Raw genomic sequence first — 20,309 nt, forward strand, 5'->3', positions numbered from 1 at the left:
GGTAACGGAGCGAGGGAATCACACGGAGATAGCCTCCGGTGGCCCTGCAGCGCGGGGCTCCGGCAGGGGAGGCTGGGGCAGCGCTGCGAGGGCACTCGTGTGGCGGGGCCTGGCGCTCCGAGGGCGCCCATGGCCGGGGGCCAACGAGCTCCGAGACTGGCCCCGAGCCCCGCTCCCTGAGCGCCCCCGGCCGACCCGGCTCCAAGCCCCGCTCCCTGAGCGCCCCCGGCCGGCCCGGCTCCGAGCGCGGCCTCAGCCATGTGCCGACGAGCCCCGAGCCGCAGCTGGGGCAGCGGCCCCGGCGCGCTCCCTCCCCGCTCGCCTCCCCCTGCTGCATTTGCGCGGCCTCAATTAGCTTAGAAAACAGCTCTGAGGTCATCCAGGCCACCCCATGACCGAACACCACGGCGGCACGTGCAGTCTTTCCCTAAATACGTCCGCAGACAGCGCCCACTCCATTTATTGCCTCCCTGCTCCCCCGCAGGCCCGGGCGCCCCATGCCGCTCCCCAGGGCAGGATAACGTGACGGGGCAGCCACAGCGGCCCGGCACCATGGATAACCCGTGCGCGGGGCAGCTCTGGCCCGGCCGCCCACGGAGGTTCCGCGTTGCGGCTCCAACACCGCCGCTCGTGCTCGGTGAACACCGCGCGGCTCGGCCGGGCCAGGCAGCGGCAGCAGGACCGGGACCCGCCGCGGCCGGGCAGGGGGCGATGAGCGCGGCGGAACGCAGCGAGCCCGGGGTGGGGCGGCTCTCGCGAGACCCGCGCCGGCGGCCATTTTGCCATGGATTGGCGGCGGGGCGGGGCCGCGGCGCTGCCCGCGGGAGCGGAGGAGGTGGAAGTAGAGGAAGAGGAGGAGGAGGTGGAAGAGGAAGAAGAAGAAGAGGAGCAGGAGGAGGAGAAGAAGGGGGAGGATGAGCCGCGGGCGTCCCCCCGCCTCCCGCTGCTGCTGACGACGGCACTCGGTTCAGCCTGCTGCGGGCTCCGCGCCGCGCCGCCGGCCATGGTGCCCAGCGAGGAGAACCAGCTCGTCCCCAAAGAGGTGAGGCGGGAGATGGAGGCGGCGGCCACGGCGGCGGGCAGCAGGCCCGGGGCACCGGCGCCGCCCGAGGAGGGAGTGGAGGAGGCCCGGCCCGGCCTGGCTCAGCTCCGCTCCGCTCCCTCGGTGCGCGGCCCGGCGGGCGCGGGCCTGTCTTTGTGCGGGGCCGGGGGTGATGGTGGTGCGCGGGTAAAGGGGCTGGCCAGGGGAGGAGGAGGAGGCTGGAGCTGAGCCCGGGCTGCTCACGGCCCCGGGCGGCCCGAAGGCTGCACCTGTCCGTGCCGCGGCATACGGGCAGCCCGGCCTGCGCGGCGGGGCCGGGCCGGGCCGGGCCGCTCCGGTGTCACGGGGCTGGAGGCAGCGCGGCCGCTCCTGCCGGCCCGCGGGGCTGCGGCTGAGGGCCCGCGCCGAGGGGCAGAGCAGGGAGCCGGTCCCGGGAACCGGCCGGGCCTCGGCCGAGGGGCCGGCTCCAGGAGCGGGGCAGAACGGGCGGCAGTGCCCGCGGTGTTTGCCCGAGGGAACGGGTCGAGCAGTGGCTTGTTTCCTCGGCTCTGGGCCCCTCATCTCTCCTCTGCTGTAGGGAGAAGGGGACAGGCTTGGTTTTGGCCATAGGCTAGAGAGAAAGAGGAAGGCGAAGCCTCTGTCCTGCAGCGATAGGCGAATGACACGTGTCAAGTTGGAGCGATACTGTGCGGAGGAAGGAGTTCAAGTGATGGCATAAAATGTTTGGAAACAGCTACTGGTAGAGTAGTACCAGCAGAAACTTTGTTTCCTGAGCAGGTACACATTTTGCCAACTTTTCTGACAGTTTTGCAGTTCTGATAAATTACTCAGACCCTTCCCGGAGTTTTCGTCAAACGTCAGTGTTTGTTACATTTACCTGTTCCGTCGTGTATCCTCACGGGAAAGTTTGTCAGGCAAGGGCTCCGTTTTTGTGGAGCTTAGCAAAATGAGGTGCTGATCCTTCAATGGTATTCTTGAGTAGAACTGGGAAGCAAATAACAACACGGAATATTAGAAACAGTTTTTGTGCAGTTAGTTCTGCATGTAAACACAGGGTATATGTAGGAAAAAGGTAACTTTACCTCATTTTCTTTCTTTAAATACTAAGGTTTAAAAGACTATATTTTGTCTTTTACAGGAAAGTGAAATCTCCAGAAACTTTAAAAAAGAGCTGGAATGTAGTAGCTAATATACTTGAATATTAACTTTTAACAAAAATCTTCACAAATATAAAACTAGGCCAGAAGACAGAGTAGCTGATATACTTAAAGATTTCATTTTAAAATCAAAGAAACAGATAAGGGATAGTGGCAGGAGAAACATTGTGGCAGCAGCTGTAGTTAAGTGGAATAGACAAGATATTAATAAATGCAGCTAGCCAAGGCTGTGTCTTTAGTTTTATGTATTAATAGTATCCCCCTTGGCTTTAGAGTTGTATTCAGAATATACTTATGATTCAGATGTGTATTTTTAACTGACTCATTGGAGGAGGCTTTTGAATGTACTTTTATCTGTGGGGGGGAAGTCTGGGGAAAGGAAGGTGAATATATGTGATTATAGATATGGGTATCTTAAGCAAGCAGTGTGAAATCTATAAACTTTGTACATTGATAATGCTAGCGGGAGGAGTTGTTTTTTCTCAGCAAGTTTTGTCAAGTTCTTTGTTGTGTCTCTTTGCGTTTTTAAGATAAATGAAACAGAAGAGAATATTAGTGAAATCAAATTGAGAAAGAGAAGAGATGAACTGCTTGTGTTAAGTCCATCTGGTTATATCTATATATGTGTTGTAACAGAAGTTTATCTTCAACTTTTCCAGTGTTTTTCAGTATATCCTCATTTTTTTTTAGTGACAGGGAATTTTAACAAATGCTACACTGCAGCATTCCCATTAAGTCCTTCTGAGATTCATTAATAGTCCCATTGCAGAGAACACTGAGTTATGAGTAAACAGAATTCTCCAAGTCTCTGAGTTCTCAACAGCCTGCTCTTAAATATTCCTATTACGCCCCTAGGAGCAGTTGGAGGCCAAGCAGATCGTTTGGAGTTTCTGCTGTGCCCTGCAGGGATGGATAAAGGAGCACAGTTGATGGTTTTGTCCCTTCCTGGTGGGCTGGGTGGTATCACTCGTGCAGCTCACTGTCTGTGCTGCTTCAGAGACTTCAGCTGGGCTCTGAACCAGCATCTGCTAAAGATGAGCACACAACCAGATTTGCCTTGGCATTCCAGTGTGAAGGAATGAGAAGAAATGTAATGATGTTTGCTTTAGGCTGGTTTAGGGAATGACTAATCATCCAAAGCAGTGGATGGGAAAAGGATTTTGGTTCTTGTCTACAAGTTAGTGATGCCTTGGTAGATAAGTGGTAGGAGGTATCTCTAACACTGCCAGTCTGCATGTGGTGGAGTGGAAGGATGGGTATTGATTATGAGTCTTCAATTTGTGTTTTTATCCATATTTTTGTATATTAACAGGAGCTCAGGCTACTGTTTGCAAAGTAGAATTGCTAGGATTTTTTCATTAGGTTTTGTAAGTAGTACTATGTTTTCATGGATACAAAGTGGATACAAAGGTTCATCTTTTATTAGTCTCTTATGAAAGGTTTTCTTTTGGATGTTGCATAGCTTCAGCTGCGTCTCTGAAGTCCAAGTAACAGGGCCTTGTTATTTTCTCTTGCTCATAACTTTGAGACAAAATTCTTTTTCCTTTGAAAGAGATGTATGAAAGCCATTTCTAATAGATCAGTGTTGGGATTTCTTTTTGCATAAAGGTTTTTGGCTGGGCTATGCAGGTACTTAGTAAGTTCATTCTTGCATCCCTGGTGCTGCCTGGTGCTTTCCCAGCTGTTCCTGCAGTAGTGTGACCAGTAATTCCCTGTGGTGGAGGCAGTGAGAATCCCTGTTCACTGCAGCTGGGGTTCAGTGTAAACTGGTCCCTGTTCCTTTTCCTTCCTTCCTTTTCCTCATCCTCAATTCCTTTGCTTTCTTCATCTCAAAGATGAAAAGATTCAATTCAGTTTTCTTTTATATCCAATAAAAAGAAGTCACTGAGTAAAAAAGTGTTCATTGCTGCACCCTGGTAGCAAAATTTGAGCATATTCTGTAAAAATTGCTCTATTAATAGGTGTGGATTTTTACCCAGTAACCCTGGGAAGGGAGGGTGAATAGTATGAGTTAGATAAATATGAAAATAAGAAAATGATGCTATCAGATGGGAGAACATTTCCGTGTCTCTCGGTGTTTCTTACAGGAAAAGTTGACTTGAAACTTATTTTGGGAAAATCTACCTCAAATAGAAAATAATAAAATATTCTTGTCAACACAGTTGGTGAGAAAGGTGCCTATGTGTGTTTACAGGTAATATAAGTGAACTTTACAAAGACTTATCTTGAAAATCAAGATGTATGAGAACTTAGTGAGTATTGGTCATAATATGAGAAGTGTGTTCTGCTATGAGGTTTTTGAAGTGTTTGTGCTACTGATTAAATAAATGCTGTGCAAATGCTTTTTCAACATGTTCTAGCATGAACTATCTAAAGTACAGCTGTCAGAATGAATAAATATATATATATATAAATATATACTTGCTGCCATTAAATCGAGCAAGGTGGTGTGAGTTCTCTCAGCTCACTAATGGGAGTCTTTTCATCCCTACACTAATGAGTCCATTTTAATCATCTGCACTGAACAAATCAAATGTGTCTCTTGATGGGTATCATTCTGACTTCCTCATTAGAAGAGTAGGAATCTGATTAAGATATTTTGCAATTCTCTTTAGTAAAGGGATGCTGTTCTTTTCAATGCTGATGACATCCTTGTTTTTTCATTCCCATGTATCAAAAGATTCTACAAGTGGTTACAGCTTGCATAATTTATCAGTTTTTCCTGCTTTCCTTCTCGTGTGCTCCATTAGAAAACATAAAGGAATGATTGTGACAGCTAGAGAAACTAATTCATTGACTGAGAAGGTATTTTGGAAATCAAATTTAGGAAACAAACAGAAAATCCACATGGAAGTTCACCAAATAATTTGTTCCTTGCAAACAGACACTTTCTGAATGGTGTTCATGTAGGTATGGAGTTTGGTGAATAAAGCTTGGAGTAGAATTCAAGAGTGTTCCTGCTTTTCTCCAGCCACTGGGCTTCCCAGTTAGCGTCCACTTTCCCTGGCTGTCATCTGGGTGTTTAATCTGAGCACGGAAAGATGATCAGGATAATGAAGTACCAGCACCTCTCCGTCATCTCATGGAATGTTTTTGCCTAAGAGGTACCAGCTGCCTGATGGGCACCACTTGGTACTGGAGCCTCAGACTGGAAATGCTGCTGGCAGAAGTTACTACTCAGGAGAATAATCTGACAACTAAATAACTGAATACTTTTTTTTACTGCAGTGATACATTTTGAACATCATCACAAACAATAAATGCCATTTTATGTCATTACTGTTTTGTGCGTCACTGGTGATTAAAATTTCAGATTCAAAAGCATCAGTAGAGAAAGTATTTTTTTGTGCCATTTTCTGTTCTTTTTAAAACCTGTGGATATAATCAAGGCAGCCTTGCATTATAGTTTTAAAATGTTAGTTGTACAATCACATAGTGATTAAAGTTATTATTGTGCTGCCTCTTTTTCTGATAGAATGTAGTGATATCAATATAAGATTGAAACTTGTGGTGATTTACTGAAATAAACCAGTACCTTGAATTTGTGCCCCCTTTGAATCACAAGTTTCAGTCTTGTCAGAATTAAATGGGAGTGGGGGAAGTGTTTTGTTCTAAACCTTCCCCCACCAGTACATTACAACTGGTACTGTAATGCACTGTATTATGTACAAATGTTCATATATATTCATAAGTGTTCATATGTTCATAAATATTCACAGCTTCATTTTTTGTTGTGTTTGAAAATATGTTGAGTTTGATCTAAGAGAATAAAGGTGAAAGCTGTGTTTGTAGAAAATGGAGTGATTGAGTTACATGTACATATTCAGCTTTTTTATCCAGTTTGAAAAGTTTTTTTTAAATTCCTTTTTGAACATTTAAAGCTGCTCTTTTACACTTTGCCCTTTAAGATTTAATGGGGTATACCTTTGGGTGGGCTGCCATTTAGCATCTTGTTGTTTTGCTTGTCTTGACTGAAATATTCACAAAACAGTGTCGCTAGTTACTAAAGAACTGATAATTGTGAATTCTAGTAAGTCACACAATTTTTTTTCTGGAGATCTGATAAAATAACAATGAACTTGACCACAGACTAGGCACTGTGACATGCTGGGATTTTTATTTTCTTTGGTTTTTGCAATGCTTGGCATGTAGTCAGCTTGCACTGAGCAAATGCTCTTGCACAGCATTGACAGATGAAATAATTTCTAAAAAGGATGTTGTGCATGTTCTAAAAATACTAAGGGGTGAAATTGGTACAGATCATTTGATTCAATATAATTGTTGAGATTGTGATCACAAGGGTGATTTAGGTGCTTCTGAAAAATGGCAACAGATTATTTTTAGATTGGCATTTCTGTGAATAGCTTAGAGCTGGGTATCGTGCTGCAGTTCAGGTGTAGCTTCTCAATAAGCACATGTAATGAAAGCTGCCTCAGTAACACAAGCAAGTGTGCCTGAATTCCTGAGGATTGGTGAATGCTCTGGTTTTGGAGCTTCATGGGAAATATGTTTGATATAGTGTGAAAGTTTTCCCAGTAAAATAATGGCTGGACACGTAAATAGCATTTTCTGAAGAAGTTTGGCAGTGTACTACAGGAGCTAAAGGAATGGAAGGCAGACATGCTCACTGATTGGGTTGAGATCAGCAACAGTGAAGGAAAAGAAAAAAATAGCAGATTCAGAAACTTATGTGGTACCTTTTTTTTTGTTCATCAGTTTATTATATGGAAAAATTGTCTAGGTCCTTTCTCACATGCACACTGTCATCGCTGTTCCTTCTGTGGGGACACTGCTCCAGAGTTGTGTGTTGTCCCTGCAGCCCTTGGTGGCAGTGGCAGCAGGCAGAGTTTATGGCCAGGTGCTTCCATTCTGAGCTGAGTTCCCAGAGAGCTGCACAAAGAATGCCTGCTAACACACCTTGCTGTTCAGTTTCTATCTTTCCTTCCCCAACAGAAGCTGGACGGCTTAAAATTAGAGAGCTGTTAAAGAATTAAAAGCTTTGCCTGTAGTCATGTTTTAATGTCTGAAGTGGATTTTAATTTTTTAGCACACATGTCTGTTGGTGATTTTGTAGGGAAGTAAACTTTCATTTCAAAATTCTCCATGAAGAGAAAGCTCTTCTGAGTACTGGTTTTGCTCAGACTCTTAATTTGTTTTTATGCTAATGTTGCATTTGTAATTCAATCCAGCAGAAAGTTCTTCAGAATAGGAGCAACAAGGAAAATGTTTCCATAAAATTCATACTTGAAGAAATGAAGGCCGAGTTCATCCACTACTTCTGCAACTCTCAGTAGGAGACAAATATTGGAAGTATTGAGAAATATATGAAAGTGTAGTAAGTGTCTTGGGCATTCTCATATCCCTGTTTTTAGCTTTTATGGGTTTTGGTTTTTAAGGAAAACCAAGGAGCATGCTGATTAGGAAGGTGGAGAGAAGTTACAAGCAAAGGAAGCTGTATAAAAATGAGGCTGTTTCAGATCTGAGTGTAAAGGTTACACTGTAATAAATGTAGAGAGTCTGGCAGATAGATTGTGAATGTAGAGAACTTCATTGACATTTAATTCTCACAATTATTTCAGTGTGGTTACAAAACCCTTTGCAAGTTCAGCTTGGGTCAGAGGAAAGAAAATAGGATCAGCTGAAATTAAAACTTTTAAGAGTAAGAGAGTGAAATACAATGTCTAGTGGTTAAGAGATAGCTATAGATATATAAACTATTCTTTGTTACCCCTTAAGAAAACTTTGTTTGTTCTTGTGTGATCTGCAGGTATGACCAGGAAATATTTGCACACTTTTTTTATTGACAGTGGCTTTGTTTGACTTTTTTTAGGGGATGTAATTTATCTTGAATCACCTTAATTTACTATATTTAAAAGACCATAAGGAGATAAGTGTAAGAAGACTGGTTCTTCAGGATGTCCTTAGTAAGACATATTTAAAGTCTTACTTTAAATATGAAAAATACCTTCTGTAAAACTGAAAAGTGGATCTTTTGGTCTCTAGTTCAGCTCTCCCAAGACATGTGTCCCCTTACACTATATCTTTTTTCTATAGTCTTTGGAACAACCTCCAGGCCTGCACTTACTTCTGGCCCCATCCCAACTTTTTTTGTCATTCCTATTCTTTTGTTAGTGTTTTTTTACAAATGACCCAGTAATACGCAGCAGTGGGAACAAACTCTCAAAGGGAAACACTAGCCTCATAACACACTCTTTATTTCTGAGGCATAGGGTTATTTTGGACATGTTCAGAAAGTTGGAAAGAGTAGACTTTGAAGTGTATATGTATTATAAAAATAATTTGTCCCTGTGCATTTTCCAGGAGGGACAGTTGACAGCTGGCATGCAGCTGATTCAGTGAGGTGGAGCTTCCAATTCTTTTTAGGTAAAATTTTGTTAATTAGGAAGCGTTTCTGAGAAGGTGCCTTTGAAAACAATAATAATCTACACAAGACAGAGAAGAGACTAAAACATACACCCCATTTTGCAAAGGGAACAGGATCACAGAGGCTCTGTTACAGAACTGATGTTGTACCTCTTCCCTGAATCAGGTCATGCCCCATAGGGAGAGCATTTGTAGGGTTCCCTTAGCATGGGTGTCAGTGTGGCCCAGCTGCCCCTGGGACCTGCAGCAGTTACCCTGTACCCACAGCAGCTGGCAGACACTGAGCATGGCATGCAGGTGAGAGCAATGGCATTGCCACAGCCGTGACACTTTCTGCTCTTCTAGGCCTTTCCAAAGAGAAGGCGCAGTTACTGCTCTTGTCCTGTGGGCAGCACTGCCATTTACAGACTCATACCCTACCTAAGGATGGAGGGAGGGTCTCATTGCAGTCTCTTAGGATACCACAGAAAGTTGCAGTTATGTCCAGGTGGTGTTGGTATTAGTGATGTAAGCACTATTGCATATAACGCATGCATTTAAAATACTGCTACTACTCCTCTACTGCTACTGTTGACTCCTCTGAAAGCCCCCAGCAAACCAGGAAGGGGGTAAAGGTCCAGTTATTAGGAAAATGGTCACAGTCAGGATATAAATTCTTGAGTTTTGTTGTGTTTTAGGCATGTCACGAAGCAATTTTTTTCCTTACTTGTAAAGAGACAGAAGACCTCTGTTTAGTTTCACTAGCTTCAAAACATTGTCGTGGGATTTTGCCTGAAGTCTCCCCAGGTATAATGAAGAATTCATGAGGGTAAAGTATGTTGTTGAGATACTCACAAACCTGATACTTCAAAATCAGTCAGATTCAAGATTAAATGATTGTGTCTAAAGGTTGTTCAGAATTTTTTTTTGCTTCAGGAAACATTCCAACACACAATACATCAAGTTAACACCTCAAAATTACTCTGTTTAAGACCTCCTGGGATCTGTGTTTTAAGAAGTGTGTTCAATTTGCCCCAAGTGTGCTGCTAAATACGTCTTTTAAAGTGTTTTGGTTCAGACATTTATAACAGGATTCTAAGTGCCCCTTTCTCTCATGAAAGACTGGGCTGTGGCAAAGCACCTGTGTTGAGTAACAAACACCTCAGTGCTCTGACAGGATTAGTTTAGTAACCTGGATTTCAAAAGAAGGTGCTTCTTTCCTCTGAAATAAGGCCCGATGTGAGTCTGAGACCACCTGCTCAATGCCTCCTTCATTCTGAGGACCTTTATCACCCTGTGTTCACCTCCCAGGGGAGGGACCCTTCTTACCTGGCTGTACCAGGGAAGTTGGCCTCTGACAAGAGCTTCCTTGGGCTTGGGAACAAACATGGAGCATGAGTAGCCCTGTTGGGGAAAATGGGGCTGGTGGGTTGTAGGGACTCTCTGGAGTCTGTGGTTCAAAAGCACAGGGTAGAAAGAGGGGGAATGGTACCCCAGTGCTCACTGACTGTTCTCCCCTTATTTGCTGTCTATGGGAAAGATCTTTGATCTTTGCATTTTCTGCAGGAAGCACTGCTATCAGCATGTATCCAGTGTGGCATTTAATGGATTGGACCTCTTGAAATAGGTGGAAAAATTCCTAAATTATGGCTGTGGGTTCGCAAGGAGCTGATTTGATGGTCTTTAGTCATTGCTGAGAGAGAAAGGAACATTCAGACACTAACAATGGTTCAGCTGAACAGAAGCTTGTTTCAACTGTGATTATACTTCAGAAGTAAAAAGTACAGATGCAGACTACTTGTGTATCATGGAAGGTCCCAGATTTCACTTATCCTTGTAATTGCTGGAAATGTGCGTCCAGTCGTGTACATGACCTGAAATGTGCACCCCAGAGTTTGCCCAGCAGTGATGTGACTGGCAGTAGTCACTTATGTGCACTTCATATGGGAGTCTGAAGTTGCTGAAGCTACATTAGGTTTGAGAATTGCTGTCTTAGGCTTAATCATCCAAGTAATTCTGTGAACTGCTTGATGTCTGCTGCTTCCTACTGTTCTCTTTGTCTTTCCTCTGTACTGCGGTGATTTGTGAGAATTATTTACGGGGTGTGGACGTGTAGAGTCTTCTCTAGTGGTGATCCTTTTAAGTCTCAATAGGCCACTAAATTTACTTGGCAGTAAAACTTTACACATCTATTGGTTCAACTCTTGACCTGGAATTTGGAAATATTGGGTAGAATCTGTATGAAGTTTGACCTTAGCTTTAGGACTTGCTTTCAATCTCTAAAAGTAATTTTATAAAAATGAAGCTGGAGTTAAAATAATGAAATGCTGCTATAGAACTTTAATTAACTCAGTGATTCAAGGCTGAAAAATAGCAAGCCACATCTAAATGCAGTGTTAAAACCACTGCAGTTGTACATTTGAATATTGTTGTGACAGATCTAGTAACACTCTATTTTTATTGTTCCTTTATTTTCAACAAATACAGAACCTATGTGGTCTAAGCAAATGTCTGTCTTGCAGATGGCACTAATAACAATGCTGCCTTTGTATATACAGAAATACAGCTTGAATTGCTTCAGTGCAACAACATGCTTTATGCTCTGCAACTTGCAGGTGCAGATCTTTCGTGGAAGAAAGATGAAATATGTTTTAGAAAGGTACGTGGGGTATGAATTCTTGTGTAGCATGGCCCTCTAGAATGTCCACCCAGGTCAGACCTGTGTGTTGATTGCATGTTCCTATTGTAAAGAGTCTTTTTTAAGTCTGGTCTAATAGTCAGAAATCTTGTATATGCAGGTTTATCATCATCACCTTTCTAGAAATGGAGCAGTGTAAAGGGCCATAGAATGGTGTGGGTTGGGAGGGACCTTTAATATCATCTAGCTCCACCTCTCTGCCATGGGCAGGAACTCCTTCCCCTAGAGCTGGTCACTCAGGGCCCCCATCCAGCCTGGATGTGAACGCTTCCAGGGATGGGGCATTCCAAAGCTTCCCTGGGTAAACTGTGCCAGTGCCTCACCACCCTCATGTAAACGATTTCTTCCATATATCCAGTCTAAATTTGCCCTTCAATGTGAGCCCATTACTCCTTGTCTTACCACTACAGTTCCTGATGAACAGTTGCTCTCTGGTTTGCGTGTATGCCCTTCAGATACTGCTGTTATGAGGTCTTTGTGAAGCTTTCTCTTCTCCAGGCTGAACAGCCCAAGCTCTGTCAGCCTGTCTTTGTAGGGGAGGCACCTGAGTCCTCCTATCATCTTCATGTCCTGCTCTGGACTTGCTTCAACAGCTCCATGTCCTCCTTATGCTGTGGGCACCAGCAATGTCCCCAGCACTCAGGAGGGCAGTGTGGAGGAGGAGGATCCCCTCCCCTGGCCCGCTGGCCACTCTCCATTTGATGCAGCCCAGGATATTTTTGGCTTTCTGGGCTGCTAGCTCGCACTGCTGGCTCACAGTAAGTTTTTCATCAGCCATCACCCCCAAGTCCTTCTCCTCAGGGCTGCTCTCAGTCACTTTTCTGCACAGACTCTCGGTGTGTTCGGCATAGTCCCAACTCAGGTGTAGGACCTTGCACTTTGCTTTGTTGAAATTCATCAGGGTCACACAGCCCCCCTCTCAAGCTGTCAATGTCTCTCAGGATGGCATCTTTTCCATCCAGCATGTTGACAGCACCACACAGCTTGTTGTCATCAGCAGACTTGCTGAGGATGCTCTCCATCCCACAGGATTCCCAGCCTCAGCAAGATGGAGTGACTTGGGATGAAAGTGTCACTGTTTCAATATTTTTTTTAAAATCACAATTAACAGTTGAAATTGCACTTTCAAATATTTGTTGACCAAAATATTAGCCTGAGAAGACTTCTGTGCTAAAATAATAGTGGGATGGTTTTGTGAATTATAGCCTTAATTAACAGTCTGCATTTGCCCCCTTTAGGTCCTTATGCAGTTGAGGGTCTGCAACTTGTTTTCCTATGCCACTGGTGTACTATAACAATGATAATATTACAAATCAGCAGTTTCATATTGGTGGTTCTGGGACTCCATTAACCTTTGGGTCATTTTAACAAAATGTATATGGCTTTTGATTAAGAGCAGGTAAAACCAGTAGGCAGCAAAACATTTAAATTGTGTGATTTAAATCTGAAATCTCTCAAATCTGAAATTACAGATTGGTGTGTAAAGGAAACTGCTAGACACACTCTTGTCATATTAAGACTTCCAAACTGGACCTTCAGTTCAGTATGTGAAGAAAAAAATCATGCTTTATGTGTCATCCTGCTGGGAAATTAAGTGCAGTGGTCTAATTTGAGCTATTTTTGTAGGTCATTTGGTGGGGCAAACAGGGTATGTCAGTAAAGATCTTGTCAGGGCTTTTTGTTTTGGTAATCTTTACCGAGGACACAGTTGAAGGAATTTGGAGAAGATCAGTGATGTTATGAGCATCTTCATTCTCACTTCCTGTTTTTCCTTTCTGGAGAAATATAAAGTGCAGCACTTGAGATTCAGAAACTGGTTAATTTGATGTTTAGTCAGAAAACAATTTTGTGCAGTTAATGTTTGTTGTTGAATTTTTGATGATCCATCAGAGATACCAGGGCAAGCTTTCTTTAAGAGTGGTAGGAATAAAATCAATAACTTCATCTCTTTACTACCTTCAGCTGCATACTTAAAAATGGGCTCATAATAATAAACCTTCCCCACGGGAAGTAATTTAGACAGGAAAGAATAGTTTCATATGAAACTGGACAGCTTCATAATTTATAAATACATTAATAAACTGAACTACAGGGTTATATGCTAATCCTACCCTTGAATCATTTGAGGAAAAATATTTACCTATGTCTGTGGCATATTAAAGATAATCAAGGAAAGTGTTAATTTGAATTTGTATCTTGAATTGTTATTTACATTTTCTTATCCATTCACTTCTTTCTTTAGGAGATGTAGTCTATGTATTACAACTTAACTGACATTGTAACATTGCTCCTATAATAATTTAAATATTAAAATAGGCTATTCCTTCTTGAGTTACTCTGTGAATGGTGTTTCCAAACTCAGTAATGATTTTTTCAATAGTATAAAATAAAAGTCAATTTACACCTTTCAGTTATTATGACTTGCTAATTTTGTTTTTATATACTGTAGGATATGTTTTGGAGTTGCAGACAGAGTATCTTTGCTGAAATGAAGAAGAAGTTTTCACAGGTAGACAGATGAAATCAGCTTTATAAAATGATAACCAAGAAATATAGCAGCAGCATGATGCTGTGGCTTCTATTTATTTTAACATGAGCATGAGCTACATGACACTAAACTCTGTGCATGTTCTTGAATCCAAAGATGATGTACATATGCAATTCAGTCTAAATGGTAGCTTCAAACTGAGTATGTGTTGATATGCTTTTACACTGCTCTCTGAGGCTTTGGCTGTCTCTGTCTCTGCGTTTAAAAAAGGAATTGTTTTGCTCTCCTAATATATCAGATTATGTAATGGTTTAAATTAATTTCTGTGTTCCTGTTATGGATTTGGTTTGATAACAGCCTGTCAGAATAGCTGAGGGATCTATCACTGGCCAGTCTTGCTTTTCACACTATTTCTGCAGTAAAGTAGCCCCACACAAGGTGTTGCATTGTTGTCTCCTAGTTCAACTGGTGTGTGTGAATGCTCTTGGTGAGTAGAGTTGGGCTGAGGTTATTTTTGCTTTATCTATTTACTACTAACAACTTGAAGTGGTGGCAGTGTGAATGAATGACAGCTTAATACCCTTTGCTATACTGACCCTGAGTTAAAGCAGTTCAGTCTGTCAGAATTACATCTGTGAAGAAGAAAGAGAGGATTTGTGTGACGTGCTACATCCAGCAAATCTTCTGTAATCGTTTGTAATTTGTTCCCTTAATGTTATTTCCATCCCTCAGATACTGTGTGCCTAATTATTTTCTGTAGCAGCTCTAATGCAAGTCACAGCTGATTCCCCATCCAGGGTAGCAGGGAAAGTGGGAGTGGGAGGAGTTCCCTTCCCAGGGAGCTCCTGCAGGGAGGAGGGGAGTCAGTGTTGGTTATGTAAAGGAAGCAGCACAAGGAACTGAGTCTCCAGTGGAGAACTGCTCATGACATGATTATACACAGTTACATCAAGTTACAGCATCCATACAAAATCAGCATGGGGATAATTAAATCCAAATGAACTGCTGTTTTCTCAGATGATCCTGTATGAATAGTAGTGAATACCTCTTAACCCCCCTGCAGTGTTCTGTAGAGGAGGGTGGGCTCCCACCCAGAGCAAGCCTTTACCATTGCTGAGGCACATGCATGTAAGTATGGGTTGATCTTCCACGTTTGTTGGGTCTTAGCTGCTGCTCACCTTCTCAAAAAAAAAAAAAGAAATCAAAAAAGAAGACTACTGAACAAGCTTTACCTTCTCTTCCTAACCCCACAGTGAATGAAAGAACTTGCTTTTTCAGCAAAAAAGAAAAAAAAAACAACAAAAAACCACCAACAAAATAAAAAATGCTGTGCTGGGAAATTTCAAGGAATGAGCCCAGGAGAAGAAATCACTGGTGAAATTTAATTTTAGTCTACTTAAGTACAGCCCTGTGTGTCTCTGCGGGTGCAGTAGATGAAAGTGAGGATATACTATGTCAAAATTACTTTGACTTCCAAACTCTGTTTTCTTCTTAATGTGTGGTTAATGTTTCAGGAATAGTTTTCTGTGTCCTCTTGGAAAGTAGTTCATAAATGTAAAATTCTTCCATAAAGATGAAATGTATGAAGTGTTACAGATTTGCTGCAAATAATCTTTTTGATTATTTTACTTTTATTATTACTTCTAGTCTTTTTGAGCATGTAGTTAATGAAGGCTTCCACACAGGATATTTCATTTAATAAACCTAAAGAAATGGGACTCCAAAGTCTTTAAAAAAATCCCAATCAAAAGCAAACTAATGTCATACAGATTGGATCGAAGGTGGTTTTATTTGCCTTCCTCTATCAACTTTTTTGTGATGCTGATAGGAATAGATGCTGCAGTCAGCTAACATTTTATTCTATCCCTGTGTGAACACTGCCAGCAGATTTTGCCATCCCCTGGAATGAAGGCATCAGCTCGAATGTCTGTGTTCCTTTTCCAAAGGTTTCGTCATGTAAGAGCTCTCAAAAGGGGCTGTACCACTTTGGTGGTGCTCATCTGTGTTGAGAGGCTGGTTGTGTAGAAATACAGGGGATTCTGAAGATGTTCAAATCTGCTTTGTAGTTCTCTATTCTCTAGAAGCTGCTTGTGATGTTTGGCTGAGAGTTTGGGCATGAATGGAATTACTGCCATTTGTTGTTCTTATCCACTGAGAATCGTGATAGCACCGCACGTGGTTTTTTGCCTTTTTGGATGCTGTGGCCTTTAGCCATGGTCTGAGATTTGGGCGCTTTGACAATGCATTACTAATGCTTCTGTGTGTTCCAGCTTGAAAAGGCTGAATCCCTGAAGGACTAATTCCTTTTACTTACCTGATCCTTTCCTATGAGATGTGTGTTTAAATATCAGTTATTCTTGTTCTACAGTTTTGGATAATTAAGATAATTAATTGATTGTGCTTAGATTTTTGACTTCCTTGGTTTTCAGTGTTGGAAAAATGCTGTTTTTCTTGACTTACTGGGTCCAGAAACTTTTATTATTATTCCATTACCACTTTCATTCAAGATCATTATTGTTCTGATTTCAGATACATTGAAGTTTCTATTTAAACTCTCTTTACTTTGTTCAGTAGCCATTTGTCAGTGCTAATTTTCTTACTTTGTTCAGGCAGAAGATTATCTCCTGCAACTCAGACAGCTGTGGAGTTAGTAGGAAGTTGGTGGCTTGATTATGAAACTTTTTGTTTAGTGGTCAGCTTCCAAGGTTGCTTGGAAGCTTGCAAATTTTCTGGGTTGCATTCCTGAAAGTCACAAAAGGTATATTCTGCCTCAGCAGGATTTATGATTGTGTCAAAGCTGGAAGTGATGACTTGGAAGTCTGTTCCTGATTTTGAAGGAGTCTCCTATCCGCTTGCTAGTGAGAATTCTGTGTGGAACCTGAGCGGTTTCTCTGTCCCCACACCAGAACAAATTCCTTCTTGTTCTATAAAAATGAAGTTTGTTTTTATAGATTTTTCAAAACGGGAAGGTTCTTCATTTTCTCATGCTCACTTCAGAAAATAAAGTCCAGTTTTAGGAACCTGAGTTTTTAAAAGTACGCTACATTTTATTGGTGAAGTCTTGTTTGGATTTTTCAGTTAAGCTCCTAACCATTCCTGCTTTTGCTCCTGACCTGTTGTGTGCTGTCATTGCAGGCAGAGTGTGCTGCCGAGGAGCCCAGGGTGCTGTGTATAATCCAGGACACCACGAACTGCAGGACGGTGAGCGAGCGCGTCACCCTGAACCTGCCCGCCTCCACCCCGCTGCGGCGGCTCTTCGCAGACGTGGCTGCCAAAGTGGGCTACGTGAACGGCTCCTTTGACTTGGTGTGGGGCAACGGAGACGCTGCCACTGACACGGTACGGGGCTGAGCTTGCTGCTCCCTCTGGGCAGCACGCACTTCCCAGTACAGAAAAGCTCCTGCTCTGCTGCTATTGAATTCCTGTAACGTTTTGTGCTGAGTGCACCACAGCAGGCTGATGCTGCTGTGTTGATTTGGCTGAATTTTAGTCTCAAAGTGTGCTCTTTAAGGATATCGCTGTTTAATCATTAAACAAAAACTAATATGATCCTTCAGATGCAATATTAGTTTTTGTTATCAGTATGTATTTATAATAATCATGCCATGATAAATAGTCTCAATTTCCTGTAGTCTTGTTTGAGAAATGTTTTCTTTTCAGCAGCAGCATGTTGTGTAGTGAGTCCTGATGTTTCTTAGACCTATTTGAATATATTACATCTAAAAAAATATTTATATCACTCCTATGCTTTATTGTAAATCAGTGTTGATTTTAGTTCATATTATTTCTATAGATGCACCTAGAAAACTTTCTAAGGTTTGTTAAGAAATAGACAAAAGTTTATTTCAGGTCACGTTTATGCCTGCTGAAAGTAATTTTTTTTTTCTTCTTTTAAAGAAAAGAAAGTGTCTGCATGCTATAGAGGACACTGTGATGTTCACAAGAAACTTACAGACTGGCTTCTGAATAGATTAACCAGCTGTTAAGATAAACTAACTGCATTAGACTGTAATGTTTCTTAAGCTCTTTCCAAGTTATTTCAGTGCTGATGATGTGTGTTTTGTTTACTGGATAATTATTTATTTTCATGTGGTCTTACTGTGTCAGCAACCACATCAAGCAATGTACTTGGATGGAATCTGTTAATTGCATATAGATCTGTTTCTAAAAAGTGTTGTTTCTGTTGTTTTACTCTTTTTTAGCAGACTCCAATAGATCAGAACAGTGACAAAACCATTCTTGATGCTGGTTTTGAGCCAGGAAAGAAGAACTTTTTGCATTTGACAGACAAGGATGGTGAGCAGCCTCACGTAATGCAGGTAAAATCTTCACTCAGCTACATAAGCCAGTGTTGTGGGAGAGGTGTGTATTCTTTGTAGTGCTTGTGTAAGATCAGAACATGAAATAAAACTGGGCTGAATATTTCATCCTAACCTTCTTTGGGAGCCTTCTCAACAACTTTGACTATATTTACATCTATGTTCACATTTCTCCTGAGTGGGACCAATTCCATTAGTAATGATTTGCTGTCATTCTGTTCATGCTTGTCAATATTTATGTGATGTTTGCTGCAAGCAATTTTCTAAGGTTATATAATTAATTAATCTTTGACACATTCAGAGATAAGTCTTAACAATACATATTTAATCATATATCCAATCCCTTTCCTCTGGGTATTTGAAAGCAATGTTTGGCCTTTCCAGCAGAATTCTCAGAAATGGCAACCCTGCATTGACAGCAGTGAGCTGCTTCCACATTTATCTTTATGGAAAGATGAATAAATAAATAATTATAAAAGAAGAGTTGGCAGTGTTGCTAAAAGCCACCGTTTGCCATAACAAATACTTTGAAATTTTCTGTTTCTCAAATACATGATGCACATAGCTGCAATATCCTCAAATCAAAGATTGGATAGACTAGTCATATATTAAGATTTATTACTTAACTCTTGTATCAGCACAATGCTGGCTTACTTAGCCTTTTTTGTGGAGTTTGATTACCTGAAAAAGAGGGAAAAAACCCCATGTGTAAATAATTGTGCTCAAGATCAGAATTTAAGAATGGTTCTGGAAGAGTAATGGAGTGAAATTTGTATGTCTGGAAAAAATCTTATTCTGTATTGCAGTGCAGAAAACTTGAGGCACAGGAGATGCTAAATTGCCAGCTTGCTTGTTGCGTACATTGTAATAGTATAGCTGGTTGTGCAGCGTTCCAAAGGGCCTGTCTTTCTGCCAGTGCTAAAGAACACTGTGTCAAGGGCTTGAGAATTTGGAAGGCAGAACTAAAGTTACACTGTGTATCTGCAATGTTGAAAAAATTGTGTGATGTGCCTAAGCAAAATTGGTTTCTTAGCCACGAGAAAAAAGTAGATCTCATAGGTACTTCAGTAAAAATGTTTTGTCTAACTTGTGCATACCATGGGTGTCTTTGTGTTTCAGGAGGAGTCAGGTACAACAGAGGATGGTGCACAGGAGAGATTTATAGGCCCCCTTCCCAGAGAAGGCTCCATTGGATGTACCCATGACTATGTCAGTCAAAGCTATTCTTATTCTTCAGTCCTGAGCAAATCAGAGACAGGTATTTTGTTCTCTCTTGTAAAGGCAATGCTAGTTTGTCATTATTTTAGCACATTTTCAAATAGCAGCACTTCAAATTTTTTTTTAATAAATTGCAATTTATTTTAAAAATACTGACATCACTGCTACATTTTTTATTCATGTTTTTTATGATATTCTCCCATCCCTTTAGAAATGGAAGAACTGTGTTCCATCCTTTCCTTACCTGGGACAGGGTGATTCAGACTCTGTCAGGGTGCTCCTTTGCAGTGCTGGTGTGCTGCTCATCCCTAGTTCATAGTCAGGGTTGGATCAGCAGTGCCCAGCTCCAGCTGTGCTCACTCCCAGCTGAAGGAGGACTGGATACCCTGTTACTGGAGGGGCTCCTGCCCCGTCTCTCCTTGGCCTGAGAGTTCCTGCCAGGGCCTGCAGGTTTCTCTGCCTCCAGGGAGAGGAGGCTTCCCCTCTTGGAGAGGCTCCTCCTGCATCCCCCAGCCAGCAGGCCCTCCTGGGGTTCTGGGAGGCTGCTCAGCAGGGCAGGAGGAGACAGCAAATTACAGCTGAGGGTAAAGGTGCTGAGCAGCCACTAAGCTGACACTCTGGTGCACTACTTCTTACCTGTTTAAGGCTTTTTGGCAAATAACAATGTTTATCTGCCTTTTTTTTTCATTTAATAAAACTGAAAAGGTGATTTATATAGTGTAGAGTAATAAAAAAAGTACAAATGTTCTGATTCAGTTTCTTCACAGAAAATGCCCATGTGTGAAGTAGCTGCCTTTTCATTACTAGTATGGTACTGAGATTATTTTTTTTCAAGAATTTTCAGAGTATAAACAAGCATTTTTAATTCCTTTATTATATGATGCTTCAGTATATGCTCCTTGCTTATCAGTTGTTGCTGATATTGCATATTTTGGAGAAAATCTTAACATTACAGCTTAGATTAATATAAGTAAATAATTTCATTTTCAGCTAGTAAAACTGACAGTGTTTTAGTAGTTCAGTT

General features: G+C 42.0%; 1 protein-coding gene across 2 annotated transcripts in view; it reads left to right on the plus strand.

The window, feature by feature from the left end:
- The first annotated feature begins 836 nt into the window (after positions 1–836).
- Positions 837–20,309, plus strand: part of USP47 (ubiquitin specific peptidase 47) — a 49,674-nt gene continuing 30,201 nt past the window's right edge. The window contains exons 1-4 of one of the 2 annotated variants that reach the window (XM_036383345.2): positions 837–1,042; positions 16,884–17,087; positions 17,951–18,067; positions 19,187–19,325. In XM_036383345.2, coding sequence (XP_036239238.1) covers positions 1,004–1,042; positions 16,884–17,087; positions 17,951–18,067; positions 19,187–19,325 — 499 coding nt within the window. In that variant the 5' untranslated portion in view covers positions 837–1,003. The remainder of the gene's footprint in view (positions 1,043–16,883; positions 17,088–17,950; positions 18,068–19,186; positions 19,326–20,309) is intronic. The other variant, XM_036383346.2, reaches the window with a different exon arrangement.

This window comes from Molothrus ater, chromosome 6, assembly GCF_012460135.2.
Source record: "Molothrus ater isolate BHLD 08-10-18 breed brown headed cowbird chromosome 6, BPBGC_Mater_1.1, whole genome shotgun sequence".
Taxonomy (NCBI): Eukaryota; Metazoa; Chordata; class Aves; order Passeriformes; family Icteridae; genus Molothrus; species Molothrus ater.